The sequence below is a fragment of the Geotrypetes seraphini genome, chromosome 1 (assembly GCF_902459505.1).
Source record: "Geotrypetes seraphini chromosome 1, aGeoSer1.1, whole genome shotgun sequence".
Lineage (NCBI taxonomy): Eukaryota > Metazoa > Chordata > Amphibia > Gymnophiona > Dermophiidae > Geotrypetes > Geotrypetes seraphini.
The window spans coordinates 153944019-153966144 of NC_047084.1; the positions used below are offsets into that span (position 1 = coordinate 153944019).

The 22126-nt window shown below is 42.2% G+C and overlaps 1 protein-coding gene across 6 annotated transcripts in view; it reads right to left on the reverse strand.

Moving 5' to 3' along the window:
- Nucleotides 1-17710, reverse strand: part of SLC10A7 (solute carrier family 10 member 7) — a 309837-nt gene extending 292127 nt beyond the window's left edge. Inside the window, exons 1-2 of one of the 6 annotated variants that reach the window (XR_004539057.1) lie at nt 17228-17696; nt 3907-3989 (exon numbers count right to left, since the gene is read on the reverse strand). Coding sequence is in view for 3 of the 6 variants with exons in the window: in XM_033940172.1 (XP_033796063.1) it covers nt 3907-3989; nt 17228-17327 (183 nt within the window). In the remaining 3 variants the exon portion in view is untranslated. Of the gene's footprint in view, nt 1-3906; nt 3990-16671; nt 16850-17227 lie in introns of those variants that run through there. The other 5 variants (XR_004539058.1, XM_033940172.1, XM_033940180.1 and 2 more) reach the window with 5 other exon arrangements.
- Nucleotides 17711-22126: the final 4416 nt, after the last annotated feature.

Consider the following 22126-nt stretch of genomic DNA (forward strand, 5'->3'; position numbering starts at 1 on the left):
GCACTGATTAAGGACAGTATCTGTGAACACATAGAAAACAATGGACAGCTAAAGACGAGCCAGCACGGCTTCTGCAAGGGTAGGTCATGCCTCACAAACTTATTGTACTTCTTTGAGGGAGTAAATAGACAGGTGGATAAAGGAGAATCCATTGACATCATTTACCTTGACTTTCAAAAAGCCTTTGACAAGGTACCGCACGAAAGATTGCTTAAAAAACTGTGGAGACACGGGGTGCAAGGGGAGGTCCACCGATGGATCAAAAACTGGCTGGCAGACAGGAAACAGAGGGTTGGAGTGAAGGGCCATTACTCAGACTGGCATGGGGTCACGAGCGGAGTTCCGCAGGGGTCGGTGCTGGGACCGCTCCTGTTCAATATATTTATTAATGACCTGGAGGCGGGAACAAATTGCGAAGTTATTAAATTTGCGGATGACACCAAACTCTACCGCAGGGTTGAAACCATGGAAGACTGCGAAGATCTGCAAAGGGACCTAACGACGCTAGAAGAATGGGCCAAAAAATGGCAAATGAACTTTAATGTAGGGAAATGCAAGGTCATGCATGTAGGGAAAAAGAACCCGATGTTCAGCTACAAAATGGGAGGATCACTGCTAGGGGTAAGTAACCTTGAAAGAGACCTGGGAGTGATGGTGGACACGTCTTTAAAGGCGTCGGCACAGTGCGCCACAGCCTCAAGAAAAGCAAACAAAATGTTGGGTATCATTAAGAAGGGTATCACGACCAGGACAAAGGAGGTCATCCTGCCACTGTATCGTGCAATGGTGCGACCGCATCTGGAGTACTGTGTCCAATATTGGTCGCCGTACCTCAAAAAGGACATGGCGGTACTTGAGGGAGTCCAGAGAAGAGCAACTAAACTGATAAGAGGTATGGAAAACCTCTCATATACTGACAGACTGAAAAAGCTGGGGCTGTTCTCCCTGGAAAAGCGGAGACTTAGAGGAGACATGATAGAAACCTTCAAGATCCTGAAGGGTATAGAAAAAGTAGACAGGGACAGATTTTTCAGATTACGGGGAACCACAAGTACAAGGGGGCACTCGGAAAAATTAAAAGGAGACAGGTTTAAAACAAATGCCAGAAAGTTCTTTTTCACCCAGAGGGTGGTGGACACATGGAACGCGCTCCCGGAGGCTGTGATAGGCCGGAGCACGTTACAAGGCTTCAAAGAAGGTTTGGATAGGTTCCTAGAGGATAAAGGAATTGAAGGGTACAGATAAGAGTAGCGGTAGGTTATAGGGATAGTCTGGGACCATTGCTCAGGCAATGGGCCTGATGGGCCGCCGCGGGAGCGGACCGCTGGGCGAGATGGACCTCTGGTCTGCCTCAGCGGAGGCAACTTCTTATGTTCTTATGTTCTTATGACTCTGGCATGGGAAGGCAGATAGACCCTTAGTGCATGGAAACTGTTTTAAGTAGCCCTGATTGATATATTTTAAGTTTCAAGTAGCCCTGATTGAATCATGGCTAGCTAAAAGGTGTTAATGTCTGATTAAGAGGGTGCTTAGGACAATGGTGCACAGATCAAGCCAGAGACTTAATCCCATCACCATGCTTATAGGTATCTCACCCTCCTTAGCAATTAAATTAACCATTGTTTCAAACAGTTTACAAATTCTAAACAGAAAGATACTGGGGCATACAGGTTTCTATATTGAGTCAAGGTATAAAAGCCTGCTCTCTGCAACACACAGATCTCTCTCTCTCTTTTTTTCTATGGAGCTATCAGGAGAGGGGTCTTGGCCCTCTCTCTCTCTTTCTATCTAGCTATCTCTTGGCTCTTGGCTTGGCACTCTGGCTCCCCCTCTCTCTGTCTATCCTTCTCTTTATCTATGGAACACAAGCTTCCTAGAACTGCAAGCTTCTATGTCCCTCTTTGCCTCTGACCTCTGTAAGGCAGTGAGACTGCTTGCTCTCTGCTTAAGTGTAATGCTCTCTGCTTAATTGTAATGCTTATAAATATTACTTTTCTGTAAGACTATTTCTATAATATATTCTTTATATAATCACCCCTGGCTGTGCTTCTTATTTGATTCTATCCCTATCAGGAGAGGGGTCTTGGCCCTCTCTCTCTCTTTCTATCTAGCTATCTCTTGGCTCTTGGCTTGGCACTTTGGCTCCCCCTCTCTCTGTCTATCCTTCTCTTTATCTATGGAACACGAAGCTTCCTAGAACTGCAAGCTTCTATGTCCCTCTTTGCCTCTGACCTCTGTAAGGCAGTGAGACTGCTTGCTCTCTGCTTAAGTGTAATGCTCTCTGCTTAATTGTAATGCTTATAAATATTACTTTTCTGTAAGACTATTTCTATAATATATTCTTTATATAATCACCCCTGGCTGTGCTTCTTATTTGATTCTATCCCTAATGAAACTTCTGTGAAGGAACTGAACCTGGGACCTGGCGTCTGTCAGTGCGCATTTCACTTAACCCCTACCACCTAATATTGTGGGGGCCACTTTCAAACTGACAGTGGTGTGCCCCTTTTCATCTTCCTTATTTAACGTATATATGAGTGACTTAGGAAAAATCTTTTCAAATTTAGGTTACACAGTATATACTTAATCAGATTACATATTTATGCTTTGTCCACTTATAAAAGCAACTATAAATGTTCCTGAATATAATCAGTCAAGTTACTGATTATAGTATAAACATAATCAAGCAAAGTTAGCGACTGGGCTAGGAAAAACTTTTTAAAATTGAGTACAGCTAAAACAAAACTTATTGGTTTTGGAAATTACGAGTGTATCATTATTAATAAAGTTAATATTTGGTGATGTTTTGAGAATAGATAATGCATCTAGAATCTTAGGTGTAATCCCTCATTCTGATTTAGAATTAAATCATCATTTGAGAATGCTGTCAAAAAAATTATTTTTCCATCTTCAACAACTGAATTATAAAAGATCTATCTTGTCACAATCCAGTTTGAGAGTATTTTGCCAATCAATATTATTGCCATATTTGGATTACTGCAATTCTATTTACAGTGGAGCATCTGAAAAAGTTCTTGCTAGATTACAGTAGTTTCAAAATACAGCTGCTAGACTAATCTTTTCAGTTAGAAATTTTGAAAGGGCTTCACCTCTTTTGCACAAATTGCACCGGCTTCCAATTAGAAACAGGATTAAGTTTAAGGTATCATGTCTAGGCTTTATATGGTAATGCTCCAAAACAATTAACATCTATTTATTTCAGCTAATTTCCCCTCCCCCCATAACAGCTCCAACGCTCATAAAATTCCTATGAGCGTCAGAGTTGTTACCACTTCAGCTGGCGCTAAAATACGCTAGCGTGGTTTTGTAAAGGGGGTTTATTACTACATGGAGTAAATGTAGCTTTAAACTTCAGTTTCCAACTATTTTTTAGAGTAGTTAAAAGTCAACTGGTATGATTGTTTTCTTATCAGGCAGTTCAGATGTGGAACAGTCTTCCTTTAATAATAAGAAGCCCAAATTTGCATTTTTTCATAAAGTTTTAAAGACTTGAAAAAAAAATGCTATTCTTAATATTTTCTCTCTTTGCACAATAATTTTTAAGTATATGTGTTGCCCTTAATGTAGGGTTCTTCTTCCTGAAATCTGATCTGAATCTGAACTGAAAATAGTGGAATATAAAACTACTGCTTAGATTCGATTTAGATTATGCCTGCTGCCTATTTCATAACTTATAAATGTACTTCATAAGCCCCAAGCACATCTACAGCTGGACTATGGAAAAAGTATTCAGCTGTGTCATCGCATGTACATTTACACAGAGTATTCCTGTAAAAGGCCATTTATGCATGTATTCTGACACAAAAAAATTCTTTATAAAAATCGCACCCAAAAAGCATCTTTAAAAAAAAAAACACATTTAGATTTTTTTCCAGTTTACTGTACCTCGGTTTTCAATGACAGTCCACTGTTAAAGAATATGGCTGAAACAGCTATATATGTTATGGTAATTTCTGGCACCAATGGTCCTAGAACAAAAAAAAGTGTCACTGAGAGACTGCACATTACAGAGCGATGTCTTAAAGAAAGAATTTATGTTTCCAAAAGAATAAGGCTTTCATTTACAAACATGCATTAATGTGACATAACTCATATTAAAGCACTTTTATCAGAAGTTATATTTATGTTTTAAACATGCATAAACTGGCATTTTTACATGTATATTGAATATACAGTATATCCAAATCCCAGTTTTACAAGGCTGGGATATACATATCAAAAACACAAAAATATGCTCAATGGAAAGAGGCATGTTTGGATGCATTAAAAAAAAAAAAAAGAAAAAATCCCATGAGGAGTAAATACTAAACGTGAAATAAATCAAAGTTCAGTTGATAAATTTAGATGGAAAGACACTGAAAACTCAAAAGAAATTGAACTATACTTAATCTATTTATAATGAGAGAATGTGGCGTAGTGGTTAGAGCTACAACCTCAGCACCCCAAGGTTGTGGGTTCAAACCCCACGCTGATTCTTGTGACCCTGAATCCTCTATTGCCCCAGACACATTAGATAGACTGTGAGCTTGTCAGGGCAGATAGGGAACATGCTTGAGTACCTGATTTGTAACCTGTTCCGAACTCCTTTGGGAGGACAAGCTAACATATCAAATTAAATAACCTCTGCAGCTTACACTGGTAAGAGCTGCAAGACAGACATAAGCTCTGTACAGTATAGCAATGCATAAGTTACATCACTAATATTTTCTTTGACACCAAAAATGTATTCTAAATACTTTGTTAATATATATGCTCCACTGAAGGGTGAAGAGAGGGTGTTCCCTTAATCCCCAATATCTGTGACAGCTTCAGGTAAAACACTATTCAAGCTGGACACATTTTTGAAGATTATGGATTTTTTCCTTCCTCTGGTTGTTTCTCAGATGTCTTGTTAAGAAGGAAATAAAGACATCTTTAAAACAGTGACACCTTTAGGTTTAAATATGGAGATAGATCTATCAGTGTCCCTATGTGAGATCAGTTTATATAATGCAATCAGCTTCCATATAAGACATTTACTGGGTTTTCTATTCAAGCTATTAGGTTATTTTATTATCATCTGTGAAAATTTCAGTTCTTAAAGCAGTAACTTTTAATTCTATACAACTTTTAGTGTTTTACAATTGATACCTTTATGTTTTAGCATCCAATTATGGCACTACTGCATGATAATATCACTGGAAGACATACTTTGAAATATATAATTTCCACTTTTTTTTACTTTTCTAGGCATTTTTTTGGTCAAAAAATGCCCCCCAAATCAGCAATTCTGGTAGTTCAAGGATGTTCTTTTATAATTCACAATTGGTTTTGGTATAATCTGTTTTACATAGTAACATAGTAGATGACGGCAGATAAAGACCCGAATGGTCCATCCAGTCTGCCCAACCTGATTCAATTTAAAATTTTTTTTTTTTTTTTTTTTTTTCTTCTTAGCTATTTCTGGGCGAGAATCCAAAGCTTTACCCGGTACTGTGCTTGGGTTCCAACTGCCGAAATCTCTGTTAAGACTTACTCCAGCCCATCTACACCCTCCCAGCCATTGAAGCCCTCCCCTGCCCATCCTCCACCAAACGGACAGACACAGACACAGACCGTGCAAGTTTGCCCAGTACTGGCCTTAGTTCAATATTTAATATTATTTTCTGATTCTAAATCTTCTGTGTTCATCCCACGCTTCTTTGAACTCAGTCACAGTTTTACTCTCCACCACCTCTTTCGGGAGCGCATTCCAGGCATCCACTACCCTCTCCGTTTTTTGGTATAGGCTGTTTTTGAGTAATTGGGGAGCTTGGTTAAATGGAGTAATCATGTTTTGAAGGTTCTGTTAATATTTTTTTTTTTTAGTGAGACAATGGGTTCCTTTTACTAAGCTGCGATAGCGGTTTTAGCGCATGCTTAACATGCACTAAATTGCCGCACGCGCTAGACGGTAGCGCCAGCATTGAGCTGGCATTAGTTCTAGCCGCGTAGCATGGGTTTAGCACGCGGCAATTCAGCGCGCATTAAAATCGCTATCGCAGCTTAGTAAAAGGAACCCAATGTTTCTTTTAAGGTTTAATTTTGCTCAAGTTTTTATTTTATTTATGGTCATGATCTTTGATCCCCGACCCCAGGCACACACACGCACACACATAGCTTTTTAAGCAAGGTTCTTTCTCACACTGTCAGTTTCACCATATGCTACTGCTGCTTCATACAGAGAGGAAGAAAGGTATGTCCTTTTCAGCTGACTGATTTAACACTGGCCAGGATTCACTAACCTGCCAGATCGGGCCCGATCCAGGCAGGTTCCACCAATTCAGAAAACAAAAATATGCAGATGGGGTCGATCGGAGGAACGCCACCAACTGCCAATTGGTGCACATGCGCAGACCCGTCCTAGCTGCGACTTTTTTTTTTTTTAACTTTTGCAGCCCGTGGGTTTAACCCACTTCGGGTTAAACCCACAAGCTTGCACAGGCAATCGGGGCAGTGCTGTTACTGTCGGGGCAGTGCTGTTACATGCAGCAGCCTCTTCCCTCCTTCCCTTCAGTGCGAGCCCATGGGTTTAATGTGGGGCTGCACTGCGGCATGCAACCCCACTTTAAACCCACGGGCTCGCACTGGAGGGAAGGTGGCAGAGCCAGGGGGAGCAGAGAGGACATGTCAGGCAGGCATTAGGGGCAGGCAAGCCCAGGTGTGCAGGACTGCGAGAGCCAGGGCAGGCTGATCAGGGCTGCAGGAGATCGACGCTGACAGAGCAGAGAGCAGGGCTTCAATAGTACAGGAGAGTCGGAAGGATGTTTTCAACTGCTCTCCAGCAGTCGCTTCTTCCATTGATCGGCCAGCCCTGTCTAATGTGAAATTTTGTGTAGTGAATCGGGTTGCTGTCCAATTTGCATACGTTTCTCATTTGCATGCACGGATTCGAAGCGGATCGCAGGAGAGGTAAGTGAATCAGGCTGGAGGAAAATTTGTTCATTAAGGAGTCGCAAACCGATTGGTGCATGATCGGTTTGCTTAGTGAATCTAGCCCACTGTTAGTTCTGACTAAGCTGCTTTTGCATGGGGAATATTCCACAGATATTTTCCTAAATGATATACATTTTTCTGTTGTATAGCTTTTGCTATTAGGTGATACTTGTTGGATTACACTTTTTGGGTATGTGCTATTCTTTATGCATGTTTTCTGTCTGAATTTTAGGTTGTATATATTATTTTATCTGTGGTTTTATGATTTAAAGTATACAATTTACGTTGATATTCAGCGCACAAGTTAGCACATGTGCTGGGAGGTTTTGTGAATGCTGCGCACATTAACATGCACGCCGTTCTGATGTTAATCGATCGTAGTGCTAGTGTTAGGTTTTGAGCATCTGGGCCCATGTGTGAAGGGAACGAGAACAAGGTTGGAGATATACCACCATCTGCCTGACCACAATGAACAGAGATGATGAAAAAGAAACTAGGGAACTAAACGTAGCAAGACAGTAATAATGGGTGATTTCATTTAGCCTAATATTGCGCCCGTGAATGTATTAACTACCCCTAAAGATGTCTAGTAATTTTAAGTTTGTATTATAGTCAACATATGTTTTTATTATTATTGTACACCGCCTAGAAGTCCGATTAGGCGGTATAAGATCAGAGAAATGTCACATCAGGACATGTTAGGAAGAAAATGTTTTGAAATGAAATGACTGACTCATGGAGCAGTGAGTTCAGAAACTTGACACAATGGCGAGCTATTTTGGATCTGCAACAGCAATTATGACATGATTAAATTTGGCTTAATTGGAGTAAGGATATTAACAGAATCTAGGCCCTAACTTGAAAGACACAGACATGCAAATGATAGTACTGATATCTAAACTGTACACATGTACAAACAGAGATTTTGAAAGCTTCTATTTGCACAAATAGAACCCTCAGGATACAGAAATATCAAAGGGGTATGGCGAGGGTATGGTTTTGGTGTTGGTGTGCCAAATAGATGTGGCCTAAGTCAATCTATAGGGGGGAAAAACCTCACTGGATTTTAGGTTTCAGGTTTATTTAAAAATTTGATATACTGCCTTTTTAAAATTCAAAGCGGTTTTACATAATATAAAAACAAAGCATAATAAGAACATATATCAAAAACAAATTACAATCAATGCTACAAACAATCAAACGCACTGACAAACATTAACTTACCGATACAAGATGGAGAAGGGCAGAAATACAATTTCCATAAAGAGAAAGAGAGGGGAAGAGGGACCAAAACAAAAGGAAGTGGAACAAAAAAATAAATAGTCTGGAATAATGTAAAATAAGCTCAAATAATTAAAAAATGGCAAGGAACAGATTTCTATTACCGTCCTTAGAAGGACTATTATACACCAAATGCGTCTTTAAAAAGAAAAGGCCTTGCTGCAAGAGAAAGGCAAGTGATAGCATCAAAGAGCAGATACAAAAGCCAATAAAACTCCTCCCACCTGGATCCCTCACCTCTTTCCCCCACCCAAGCTTTAACCACAACTCTCCTTGGTCTAGTGCAGTGGTTCCCAACCCTGTCCTGGAGGAACACCAGGCCAATTGGGTTTTCAGGCTAGCCCTAATGAATATGCATGAAGCAAATTTGCATGCCTATCACTTCCATCATATGCAAATCTCTCTCATGCATATTCATTAGGGCTAGCCTGAAAACCCGATTGGCCTGGTGTTCCTCCAGGACAGGGTTGGGAATCACTGGTCTAGTGCTATGTTTTCCAAATCGGTCCTGGAGTATCCTCTTGCTAGTAAGGAGTGCAGGAGAAGCATGATGATTAGTGCAGCAGACTGTGATCTTGGAGAACTGGGTTCAATTCCCACTGCAACTCCCAAGTCACTTAACCCTCCATTGCCCCAAGTACAAAAACTTATATTGTGAGCCACTAAGGACAGAGAAAGTACCTGCATATAAGGTATACTGCACTGCATTCATCTAGTAGTGCTACAGAAATGATTAGTAGCAGTAGTAGGTTTTCAGGATATCCAAAATGAATATGTATGAAAGAAATTTGCATATAATGGAGGCAGTGTATGCAAATCAAGTTCATACATATTCATTGTGGATATCCTGAAAACCTGACTGGCAAGGGGATACTTGGGAAACACTGGTCTAGTGCATTAATTTCACAGTATGACTGCTAAGGATAGGCTATTCATCTATTAATGGTGTTTGGGGTTGAAAAGTGTAGTAATGTTCTGAAACAGGGATAATATCCGCACACTGATATTATGTGGCCCTGTGAAAGAATTATGAATTATTCCTCATTCCCTCTTGCCACTAGCCATTCTAAAGCAAGGGAAAATGTTAGCACCTTGTGAAAGAATGCTGAGGCTTTCCCAGACCCCTGTCACACATTAACCCTTATCTTATTTTAGCTGTCCTTATTTGGAAAGGACATCAGCTGACAGGCATTGCATTGCATTGCATACGTGCAAAGACTCAGGTTCTGTCCACGTGTTAATCAGGCCCTTGTCTAAGTGCTGAGTTGGAGGGTGATCACAAGGTAAAGCACGAGGTAAAGGGAGGGTGATCACGATGTAAACGCATGTACCTTTGTATCCACCAATCATTAGATGTGTACACGAGGGAGTTACTATGATGTCATTAGCTTAGAAGCATAATAAAAGGGACTTTGAGCTAGCCATTTGCAGCACCTCCTTCCGGACTCGTATCCTGCGCGTGTGTGTTTGCTGTGTTCCATCCCTACACACACACAAACATCCTTTAAAATAGCTAGCCTCACTTAGGACTCACTACATTGTGGTCTGTGATGTTCCTGGTTTCAATGCTAAAGTAAATGTTTAGGATGCTAAAGTAAATGTTTAGGATGATCTTTTCTTTCAATGTTTTGTTTTCAATATTGTTGCTGCCACTGCTGCTCCTGGCAAATATACATACTGTATATACATGTCTGCCTGCATGTTCTTAAAACTGTTTTACAAGAGGCTCCACATTTGGCAGAGTCTTTTGTAGAACAAAGGGATAGAGGCACAATCTGACCTGTAAATCTCAATTCCTCCCTCAATGTTCTATGTAAAATGGAGCTTTTAGCATTTAACTTTTACAAGAGACAGACTACGATAAAAAGAGAAAAATGGTTTAAAAAAAATAAAAAACTTAAAAGCAGCAGCAACACAGGTTAAGAGTTCACATCAGGCACAAATATTGTTTAAAAATATTATTTTGGAAGCCCAGGCCATACCCTTGGAGTGTTGTTGTACACTGTACATATGTACTCAAATATAAACCAAGATTTTTGGGTCATAAAAATGACCCAAAAATGAAGAAACATAGAAGCATGATGAAACATAAAGGCCATATGGCCCATCCAGTCTGCCCATCCACAGTAACCATTATCTCTTTCTCTCTCTAAGAGATCCCACGTGTCTATCCCAGGATTTCTTGAATTCAAACACAATCTTTCTCCACCACCTCTACCGATATTTCATTAGATTACTCCTGAGCCTATAACCTCTTAACTTCATCCTATGCCCTCTCATTCAAGAGCTTCCTTTCAAATGAGACTCGACTCATGCGCATTTACACCATGCAGGTATTTAACGTCTCTATCATATCTTCCCTCTCCCACCTTTACTCAAAAGTATACAGAATGAGATCTTTAAGTCTGTCCCCATACGCCTTATGACGAAAACCACGCACCATTTTAGTAGCCTTCCTCTGGACCGACTCCATCCTTTTATATCTTTTTGAAGGTGCAGCCTCCAGAATTGTATACAATATTCTAAATGAGGTCTCACCAGAGTCTTATACAGGGACATCAATACCTCCTTTTTCCTACTGGCCATACCTCTCCCTATGCACCCTAGCATCCTTCTAGCTTTGGCCATCACTTTTTCAACCTGTTTGGCCACCTTAAGATAATCATACACAATCATACCCAAGTCCTGCTCTTCTGTCAGGCACATAAGTTCTTCACCCCCTAAACTGTACCAACGTTCCCTCGGGTTTTTGCAGCCCAAATGCATGACCTTGGATTTCTTTGCATTAAATTTTAGCTGCCAAATTTCAAACAATTCTTCAAGCTTCACCAGGTCTTTCTTCATATTATTCACACCATCCTACTCTATTGCAGATTTTGGTATAATCCGCAAAGAGGCAAATCTTACCCGACAGCCCTGCATCAATATCATTTATAAAAAATGTTAAAAAGAACAGGCCCAAGAACAGAACCTTGAGGCACACCACTGGTAACATCCTTTTCCTCAGAGCAATCTCCATTAATCACTACCTAGAAAGCCTTTGATAAAGTTCCTCACAAGAGGCTCCTGAGAAAATTAAAGTGTCATGGGATAGGTGGCAAAGTTCAGTTGTGGATTAGGAATTGGTTATCGGATTGAAAACAGAGGGTAGGGTTAAATGGTCATTTTTCTCAATGGAGGAGAGTAAACAGTGGAGTGCCGCAAGGATCTGTACTTGGGACCGGTGCTATTTAAATTACTTATAAATGATCTGGAAATTGGAACGACGAGTGAGGTGATTAAATTTGCAGATGACACTAAACTGTTCAAAGTTGTTAAAACACATGCGGATTGTGAAAAACTGCAGGCAGTAGAATGGAATATTGCTACACCTTGTGTTTTGGCCAGGTACTGGTGACCTGGATTGGCCACCGTGGGAACGGGCTACTGGGCTTGATGGACCATTGGTCTGACCCAGTGAGGCTATTCTTATGTTCTCTGTCGCCTTCCACTCAACCAGTTCTTGACCCAGCCCATCACTTTGGGACCCATCCCGAGGGCATTCAGTTTATTCATTAGACGTCTGTGTGGAACACTGTCAAAGGCTTTGCTAAAATCTAAATACACCACATTTAGCGCACTCCCTCTATCCAATTCTCTGGTCACCCAGTCAAAGAAATTGATCAGATTTGTCTGACAAGACCTACCTCTAGTGAATCCATGTTGCCTCTCTGGTCCTGTAATCCACAGGATTCCAGAAACTTCACCATTCTCCGTTTTAAAAGTGTTTCCATTAATTTGCTTACCACAGAAGTCAGACTTTCAGGCCTATAATTCCCTACATTTTCCTTACTTCCACTTTTGTAGAAAGGGGCCACATCCACTCTTCTTGTCATCCAGTACCACTCCCGAATCTACAGACTCAATGAAAAGGTCAGTCAGCGGAGCCACCAGAACATCTCTAAGTTCCTTCAGTACACTCAGATGTATACCATTTGGCCCCATCACTTTATCTATTTTTATTTTAACTAGCTCTTCACAATCTTCTGAAAATTGATCATGGTCTACCACTCCTCCATCCCTATTCATGGAGGTCTTGGTTTATATTCAAGCCACCACCTGACCACCGGGCATAGCTGTCCTCTTCCTGCTTCCTACTGAACTCAGCGTCACTACAGTGGCGCCCTCCACCCCCTGAACTGTTATCCACAACACATGCCCCCACCCCCCGAGTCACTGATTTCCCTACAACCATTGGTGCAGCTGCCGCAGATCCACAGACTTCCATGCACCACCCAGAGCCACTGACTCCATACATCCAAGGGTTGTACTATCACCAATCTGCTGTTGTTGAACCGGGCTGGGATTTGAGCATCTGTGCATGCTCAAGGCCTGCCAGCTCATGCCTTCTCTTAGAATCTCAGAGGGGTTGGGAACCAGAAGACCTTGAGCATGCGCAGATGCTGAAGGCACTGTTTGGTTCAACATACAGCATATCGGCGGCAGTACAACCCATGGGCCATGGCTGTATGGAAGTCAGCGGCTGGGGGGGGGGAGGGGGCATGGAGGTCAGTAGATCTGTGGCGGCTGCACCTACGCGTATATGGAGGTCAGTGACTCGGGAGGGGGGCACATATTGTGGATAATGGCTCTGGGGAGGATGTAGGTGTTATGGATAGCGGTTGGGGGGTGCGCGCACCACTATATGCAGGATAGTGATGCCAATCAGTATAGAGAGTCAGTGGCAGAAAGTTCAAGCTCTCATGTTGTCTCAAGCTTTAATAAAGCGTGATGACAACATGATATATATATAGATATAGATATATATATTCAAAAATAGGGGTCTATTTTTGCCATAATTTTTTTTATTGGAAAACATTTAATGTGAGCAGCAACTTTTTGGTCCTGCCCCCTTCTGCTGCTATTGCAAATAACTATGATAGGGATGCCTACCACAGTTGGGGGTCATTTCCAATGTTGCTAACAGAAAAGTCAGTTACCCCTATACGATCTCTGGGTGGACTTTTTGGTCTGGGTTAAAGTGGAGGTCAGGGATAGACTATACAGGCTGAATCAGACCAAGGTTCATTGAGCCTGTCAGCATCCTGTCTCCTGTCTCCACCAGTAGCCTGTTTGGGTCACAAGTACTGGTAAAACTTGGAGATAGGGGGTGCCATAGGAGGGATAGTTTATCTAAACAGATATTGTTGAAACTGCTGTTATTGTAAACTTTGTGTGGTTTTGCACTAAAAAAAAAATTTAATGTTACAAAACAATTGTGTTAAAACTCTTTGTAGACTGGCTCACTAGGATCACCCAAGTTTCTAATCTCAGTTTAAATTCAAGTCAACCTTTTTTCGGATGGAAAAGGGTCACCTCGGTTTGTATTCGGATTGGTTTATATTCGAGTATATATGGTAACTACAAAAAAAGTTGGTGTAGAAGTAACAATCCCTTCCTCTTGATAGATATTTCATGTATAAAAAAAAAGAAGAAGCAAGGCCAGCCAGTACTCCACTGCCCCAGGTACATTAGATAGATTGTGAGTCCATCAGGACAGATAGCAAAAATTATTAAAATACCTGCATGTAAACCACTTAGACTGTGGTTGTATAACTACAAAAAGATGGTATGCAAGTCCCAATCCTTTCCACCACCACCCCCCTTAAAAAGTGAGGTAAAAGGCTAAAAATGGAAAATTAATCCAAATTAAGAAAATGAGAATGTGCTTAAGTAATGACAAGTTAAATGCAAAGTATATATAAAGCAGAAAAGAAGGTTGATGTAGAGCCAAAACTCAAAGAATACGAAACGTGCCACAAAGATGCTTAGTAACCATTTAAAACATTTAGCTCATGTCTTTTTCCAAAGCAAATTACATTAATGTATATTAGGTATTTTTCCTACCCTAGAAGGCTCACAATATAAGTCTGTACCTGAGACAATGTAGGGTTGAATGATTTGCCCAAAATCATAGGAAGCCACAGAAGGATTTGAACAGGGCTCCCTTGGTTCTGAGCCTACTATTCTAACCACTAGGCTACTCCCACATTTACAAGAGAAAATATTTTTTCATGCAGTACATGATTAATCTCTTTAATTTGTTACTGTAAGGCAGGGGTCCCCAAAGTCCCTCCTTGAGGGCCGCAATCCAGTCGGGTTTTCAGGATTTCCCCAATGAATATGCATGAGATCTATGTGCATGCACTGCTTTCAATGCCTATTCATTGGAGAAATCCTGAAAACCCGACTGGATTGCAGCCCTCAAGGAGGGACTTTGGGGACCCCCGCTGTAAGGCATGGTAAAAGCGGGTACCTGGGTTTTAAAAATTTTGATTCCTGGAGGAAAAGAGTTCATAATCCATTAAGATACACTTGAACAAATACACTGCTTATCCCTGGTATGAGGGGGCATGGAATCTTTTGGAATCCTGTCAGGCTCTTGTGACCCATATTAGCACTGATGGAAAATAGGATGAATCTTTGGTCTGATCCTATAATCAGGGGCAGCAGAGCACCTTTTTGGTTAGAAGAGCCAAACAAACCAATCTTCAGTCCTGACCCCAAGGTTTCTATTTGCCGATGTTATGTTGGGCCAAATATTGGTAGGGCTAGGGTCCCAGTGGCACACCTCCTTCTGCTGCCTCTGCTGTCTGTTCCCAGTAAAATACATCTGAATACAGTTCACTAGAGCAATTCTTTCCCCAGTACATAATCTCCCCCACCATTTCCTCTGACTTGCTACTGTTATACCTTCATACCAGTTAGTTAGCTTAATCTCTGTACAACATAGCTCTCATTGAATCTGAGCTATGTGCCACCTAGTATCTTACAAGTCAGAGAGTGCTATGCAGTTCAAATTTAACTGCAAGCTACAGCAGACCCTCAATATTCATAGGGGTTAGGGGCAGAGCCAGCCCGCAAATATTGACCCACCCCTGCGTCCCGGACCTTCCCCTGACCTTACCTGGTGGTCTAGCGGCAACGCAGGGCAGGATTGATCATCCTATGCTCCTGCCCCATGCAGAGCCGTCATCAAAATGGCTTCCGTGAGTTCCCATTGTAGTCTCGAGACTACAACGGGAACTCACAGCAGCTATTTTGATGACGGCTCTGCATGGGGCAGGAGTGTAGGACGATCGGTCCTGCCCCGTGTTGCCGCTAGACCACCAGGTAAGGTCTGGGATGCATTGTTTCTTTAAAAAAAAAACATGAATAACCGAATCTGCAGGTACTGAAACCACAGATTCGGAGGGGGCACTATATATGGTATTAGTGTTTAAATACTTAAGTAAAAGTATAATGAAAAACAAATCAAAAGTTTACTCAAAGGTTTTTTAAAAAGTACCTAAAATAATACTTTTTGAGTTAAAAAAAATGTAAAAGTACCACAACTACACTGTCTGATCATTAAGAATTGCTAACAGCTTCAGCTTCATCTCCACTTTAAAGTGACCCAACTCATCTAACTCACTCAAACACAGGCAACTTCACAGTTCTTATGGGCTATATTCACTGAACACCAAAATTTAAGTTGAAACCACTCACAGTTTGCATGACAAGGTTTGCAATAGCAAAATCCTCTTCCCAACTGTTTCATTTGGTATACTGAGGAATTGTCATTTACATCTTCCTTCCACTTTTACTGAAGTAATAATTTTGCATTTGTTACTATTTTTACCAAATTACATTTGATGCTTGTAGTTAAAAGTAAAAAGTATCAAATATCAAAATTTTACTTAAGTACAGTAATTAGTTACATTTACTTAGTTACTATACAACACTGATATTAGAATAACTATTCAAAAGGTGGGACCACAAAGATGCCTCCAGAGAACGTTTAGTAGGAGCTTAAAACTGCAGTGGGTGAGGGGGGGGGGAGAGAGAGAGAGAATTCCAGTTTGAAGGGAAGCAATCTTTGCATTAAAATCTAAGTAATTGCTTCCATAGAAGCATGTCTTTTTCAATGATGCCTCTGTCTTCATTGTACCATGCTTGTTTCTCTTGTTGACTCCTTAATAAAAATGATATTTAAAAAAAAAAGCATAATCCAGTCAGTAAACAACAGGTTGAAAAAGGACCTAGGATCCGCATTCCACTTGAAATTCAGCAGCAACTACTAACTTTGAAGAAAACAAACAAAAAAAAAAACTATCTGCTCTGGAAGCAAACCAATAGTTTGATTAATTAAAAAAAAAAAAAAAAAAAAACCTGTCAAAGCTAGCTGGATTTTTATTTCAAATCTGAACAGTTCACGGAAGTAGAGATTGAGGCTAGAAAATGCAACGTGTCCATGCCCACAATGCAGGTCCGGGGAACTCCCTATATACAACGCCAAAGCGGATAAAAGAATAAGAGCAAAATAATTCCGACTCCTGTTCACGTTACACATTCAGAGGAAACAGATTGTGATCCCACTAGGGGCAAAGAAAGTACCTGTAGTGGCGCATAGAAATGATTAGCAATGCAGGGTTGAGCAGAGCATGCCGACAGGTCTTATTCTATGCTTATTCCCATGAAATAAGCCAACATCTTTATTGTCTATTCGACTTCTGAAAGCCCGAAGGCTATCCGTGTACCACCTTTTTGATATAGCCTTCAGTCCTTAACCCTACTCCTCTGCCCTCCAACCCAGCCAGCTGATTAACCGTTCCCCTTAACTGTATCCATGACATCCTGTTTGTCTGTTTAGGTTGTAAGCTCTTCCAAGCAGGGACTGCCTTCTTTGCGACTCCGTACAGCGCTGCGTACGTCTGGTGGCGCTATAGAAATAATTAACAGTAATACTAGTAGTAGCACATTCAGGTGCTGGAGATCATTTCCGTCCCTGGAGAACTCACAATCGTAGCTTGCCCAAGGACCTACAGTGGGATTTGAGCCGGGGTCCTGCTTTATGGGGGGGGGGGGAATCAATCATCTCGAGATGGGGGGGGAGGCACGACCTAGGCTGCACTCTTCCCAAAGAAAAATGAGCCAGACGGCAAGCACTTACCCCCTTTCTGCCCTATGGACGGCTCCCATTTCGCGGCGACGATCACCAGCACTATGCCCAAGATGAACCACTCTTTGCGGATCCTGGCCAGCAGGCCCATGGCAGCGACCGGCGAACCTGTGGACGGCCGTAGCAAGGACGGCGCTGAGCTTTCAAACCGCGGCCGGGGCGCTTTCACGTCATTCTCTTCCCCCCCCCACCCCCCCTAGCCCGGAACCCTCCGGTCACAGAGAGAAAGTCGCTCAGAGCGCCGCCATCGTTACCGCCCTGCTCCTAGTAGCGCCGCACAAGCCCCCGTCGAGAGGAGGAGGAGGAGCAGCACGCGCGACGGAACCCGCCGGCCGCTATGCACGTTCCCAAGGCAGCCGAGCGCCCCGACCAATCAGCGGCCGCAGGCTTCTCCTTCGTCCGACCCTGCTGCGAACGCGCAGGGCAGTGCGGCTGCGTGCTTCGACGTTCTGAGGCGCGCGGTTGGCCGACCTAACAGACGAAATGTGACGTGTTGACAGCGGTGGCACTGGGTGGAGCAACCCTTTCTTATTGTATGGCCCATTCGTTGTTTATTCTTATCGTCACTGTGCTGTCATTACATGTGTTGTCGCCGCATTTCAGAGGCAGACATCAAAGGTGTTTACAACTAAATCAAAATATTGCAGAACAAAAGTAGAGGACAGACATATAACACGGGCGGCTGGCAGGTGTCAGAAGTCAAAAACTGAAGCAGCAAAAAAAAAAAAAAAAAGTGTGTGTGGGGGGGGAAGGAAGGCAAGTCCCCTATGCCTAATGCAGGGGTGTCAAAGTCCCTCCTCAGGGCCGCAATCCAGTCGGGTTTTCAGGATTTCCCCAATGAATATGCATGAGATCTAGTAGCATACAATGAAAGCAGTGCATGCAAATAGATCTCATGCATATTCATTGAGAAAATTCTGAAAACCCCACTGGATTGTGGCCCTGGAGGAGGGTCTTTGACACCCCTGGCCTAATGTGTGTAGATTAGAGACTGCTTCCACTCCAGAAGCATAACTGCTACTTAAAAGTTGAGCTAAATCTGAAATCCCTCCAAATGCGACATCAGCATTCAGTGAGCTATAAAGCGGGATTAGGACTGAATGCCCTACCCCTTTTATTGATGATTGTGGGTCTGGGTAAAACTAAGCTGGAGATCTTTGTTTTACCTTGTTCCGATAATTTTTTTTTTTTAATAATTTTTATCCATAAACAAGTAACACATCACAAGCAATACTGAAAAAAATCCCATTGCACACAAATAGGGGAATTATACAGGCTATAACAACATGTCTTCAGCAAACTTATATACATGTGATGTTCAAAGGTCAAAGCAAAGTCAATCCTAACCCAACAATTCCCCAATATTCTTCATCATTTGCCCCAGTAGTAACTAGTCAAATTGAACATAAATGAAATGTAATGTTAAACCAATCCCAGTTATTAATCCACATTTCTCCACTCAAGATAGATATCCCAAACTTTGTGAAAGGGTACCACTCTAACATATTTGTAAGCAGTCAATTTGGACATTAAACATATATAATCTAGTTTGTGCAGCACCATCTCTACAGAAGGAATCACTGTTTGCTTCCAGTGTGAAGCTAGAGTTAATTTAGCAGCTACAAAGAACGCCATAGCCAGTTTATGAGCGTGAATTGAAACCCCAGGGGGCCTACTATGCAATTGACAAAGTTCCTGTGTTTTAGGATAAACTATGTCCTATATCTCACCTAAAATGTGCAGAACCTGATTCCAGAATGGCTGGAGCAATGGACACAGCCACCATATATGTATAAATGTGCCCTTCTGGACACAACCTCTCATGCAAATATCCTGTACATTCTGAAACATTTTATGTAGGCAGTCAGGAGTAAGATACCATTGATAAAATATTTTATATCCATTTTCATCCTGAAAGGCCGCCACTGATACCTGAAACAAGGATTTATAAATCTTGACCCATTGAGGTGTTGAGAGTTGAGAAAGAACGATCTAATTGGGCCTCCCACCAGCTCGTGTAGGTTATTGCTGGATCTCTCCGGAGTAAAAGGGATCGGTAAAGCCTGCCCAAACCTCCCCTGCGTGAAGCCTTATATAAAGCCTATTCAAAACTGATAATTATTTTGATTGTTACATGAGAGTAGATAAAGACCAGTATAGTCTATTCAATCTACCCAGAAAGGTGTCTAAGGTAGGCTATACTGCTGCCATTTGTGCCAAGTTTTCAAAGCGACTGAGAGTGCTAAACATAAAAAAATGATGTAGATCCTGGTTTTACCTTGTTCCTGCACCTATGTCTACAGCTCCATGCACAACCCCCCCCCTCTCTTTTTTAGGCTTCTAAATCATGGGATATCCGAAAAATAGAACATTAAAATGGTATAATGGTCTGCCTTCTGTTCAGGTATTGTGGATGAGGTAGCCTAATTTGAAGTAGATTGAAAATCTGCAGAAAGGGGTTCAGTTCCCACTGCAAGTCCATATGACTCTGGGCAAGTCACTTAGCCAACCCTTGCCCTAAGTACAAACATTTAAATTGTGAGCCTATAGAGACAGAGAGAGTACCTGAATAATTTTCAAACTGAAGCTGCCTCTGCTTCAAGACTCTTTTCGGCATCGCACTCACCTGAAACACCTCACCCTGCAGGACAAACTACATTTCTCACGTAGAGCACTGCTGTTTGCATTCCCTTCTCCCAAAGGATGCAAATTCAAAAGATTCCTCAACAGAACACTCTCCTTTGAAGCAGGGATCTGGAACAACACCTTAAGTGACCTAATCCTGAATGCTCTAACATACCACTCCTTCAGAAAATCACTAAAAACCCACCTATTTTACAAATTTACCTGATCCTCCAAATCTGCGTGACACCTACCTCATCTTACACACTTCTTCCTTCTACCCTATACCACCTCATCACATAACTGTCTTTCTAACCCTCCCCAATTCTAATTGATGTTATCTCGCTGTCCTTACAGCATCTCTTGTTGTACACCGTCTTGAACTGAAAAGGTATGACAGGATACAAATAAAGCTATTATCCACTATAATAAAACTCTTAGCGCACATGCACACTTCAAATTCCATGCCTCCGTGGTGCCGTGCCTCTGCATGCGCAGTAGAAGGAGCCAGCAGTGGTTTCCCTATCGCCCTCCCTCGGCGACACTGGCTCCTTCTACTGTGCATATGGAGGCATGGATGCATGGAGGCTGCGACCACAGCGGTGACTCCCCCTTCCCACCCTCACTCCATCTAACAGGACCAAGGAGAGCACAAAATAACAGGGAAGCAGGCATACCGATGCTCAGCATCTGGACTGTGGTTGGCAGTTGTTCAGGCTGGGGAGGGTGGAAACAACTAGCAGGAGGCAAAAGGAGTGATTTAAGGGTAGGTGGGAGAAGGGGGCTAGAGCAGAAGAGAAAGAAAGACAGACAGTGGGCAGGGCGGGAGACAGAAAGAAAGAAAGACACAGTGGGCAGGGAGAGAGACAGAAAGAAAGAAAGAAAGACAGACAGACAGACAGGGGGCCAGGGAGAGAGACAGAAAGAAAGAAAGACAGACAGGTGGCCAGGGAGAGAGACAGAAATAAATAATAATAAAAAAAGATAGATGGGGGCAGGGAGACAGAAAGAAAAAAAAGATAGACGGGACAGGGAGAGAGAGAAAAAGAAAGAAAAAAAAAAAAAAAGATAGATGGGGCAAGGAGAGAGAACTAGAAAGAAAGGAAAATAAGATAGACGGTGCAGGGACAGAGAAAAAGAAAGATAGAAAGAAAGATAGACAGTGGGAGGGAGAGAGATAGAAATATAGAAAGAAAGAAAGCAAGAACTGAGAAATGAAATAGCAGAGACACTTCGCCTAATATGTAACCTCTCCCTAAAAACTGGGGAGATCCCAGAGGACTGGAAAATAGCAAATGTCACGCCTATCTTTAAAAAGGGATCAAGGGGTGACCCGGGAAACTACAGGCCTGTGAGCTTGACCTCGGTTCCGGGAAAGATGATGGAAGCAATGGTAAAGGACACAATCTGCGAACACATAGAAAAAAATGGACAACTGAAGGCGAGCCAGCATGGCTTCTGCAAGGGAAGGTCGTGCCTCACAAATTTGCTGTACTTCTTTGAGGGAATAAACAGCCAGATGGATAAGGGGGAATCCATAGACATTATTTACCTTGACTTCCAAAAAGCCTTCGACAAGGTGCCCCACGAGCGGCTGCTTAGAAAGCTGTGGAACCACGGGGTACAAGGGGATATCCACCGATGGATCAAACACTGGTTGGCAGGCAGAAAACAGAGGGTTGGAGTAAAGGGCAAATACTCAGACTGGCAATGGGTCACGAGCGGAGTTCCACAGGGGTCGGTGCTGGGACCTCTATTGTTCAACATATTTATTAACGATCTGGAGACGGGGTCAAAATGTGAGGTTATCAAATTTGCTGATGACACCAAACTCTGCAGCAGGGTTAGAAACACGGAAGACTGTGAAGCCCTGCAAAGGGACCTAACGAGACTGGAAGAATGGGCAAAAAAGTGGCAAATGAGTTTTAATGTAGAGAAATGCAAAGTCATGCATGTAGGGAAAAAGAACCCGATGTTCAGCTACAAAATGGGGGGAACACTGCTAGGGGTGAGTAACCTTGAAAGGGACCTGGGGGTGATGGTCGACACATCACTGAAACCATCGGTACAGTGTGCAACAGCCTCAAAGAAAGCAAACAGAATGCTGGGCATCATCAAAAAGGGTATCACAACCAGGACGAAGGAAGTCATCATGCCGCTGTATCGTGCAATGGTGCGCCCGCACCTGGAGTACTGTGTTCAATACTGGTCGCCGTACCTCAAGAAGGACATGGCGGTACTCGAGGGAGTGCAAAGGAGGGCGACTAA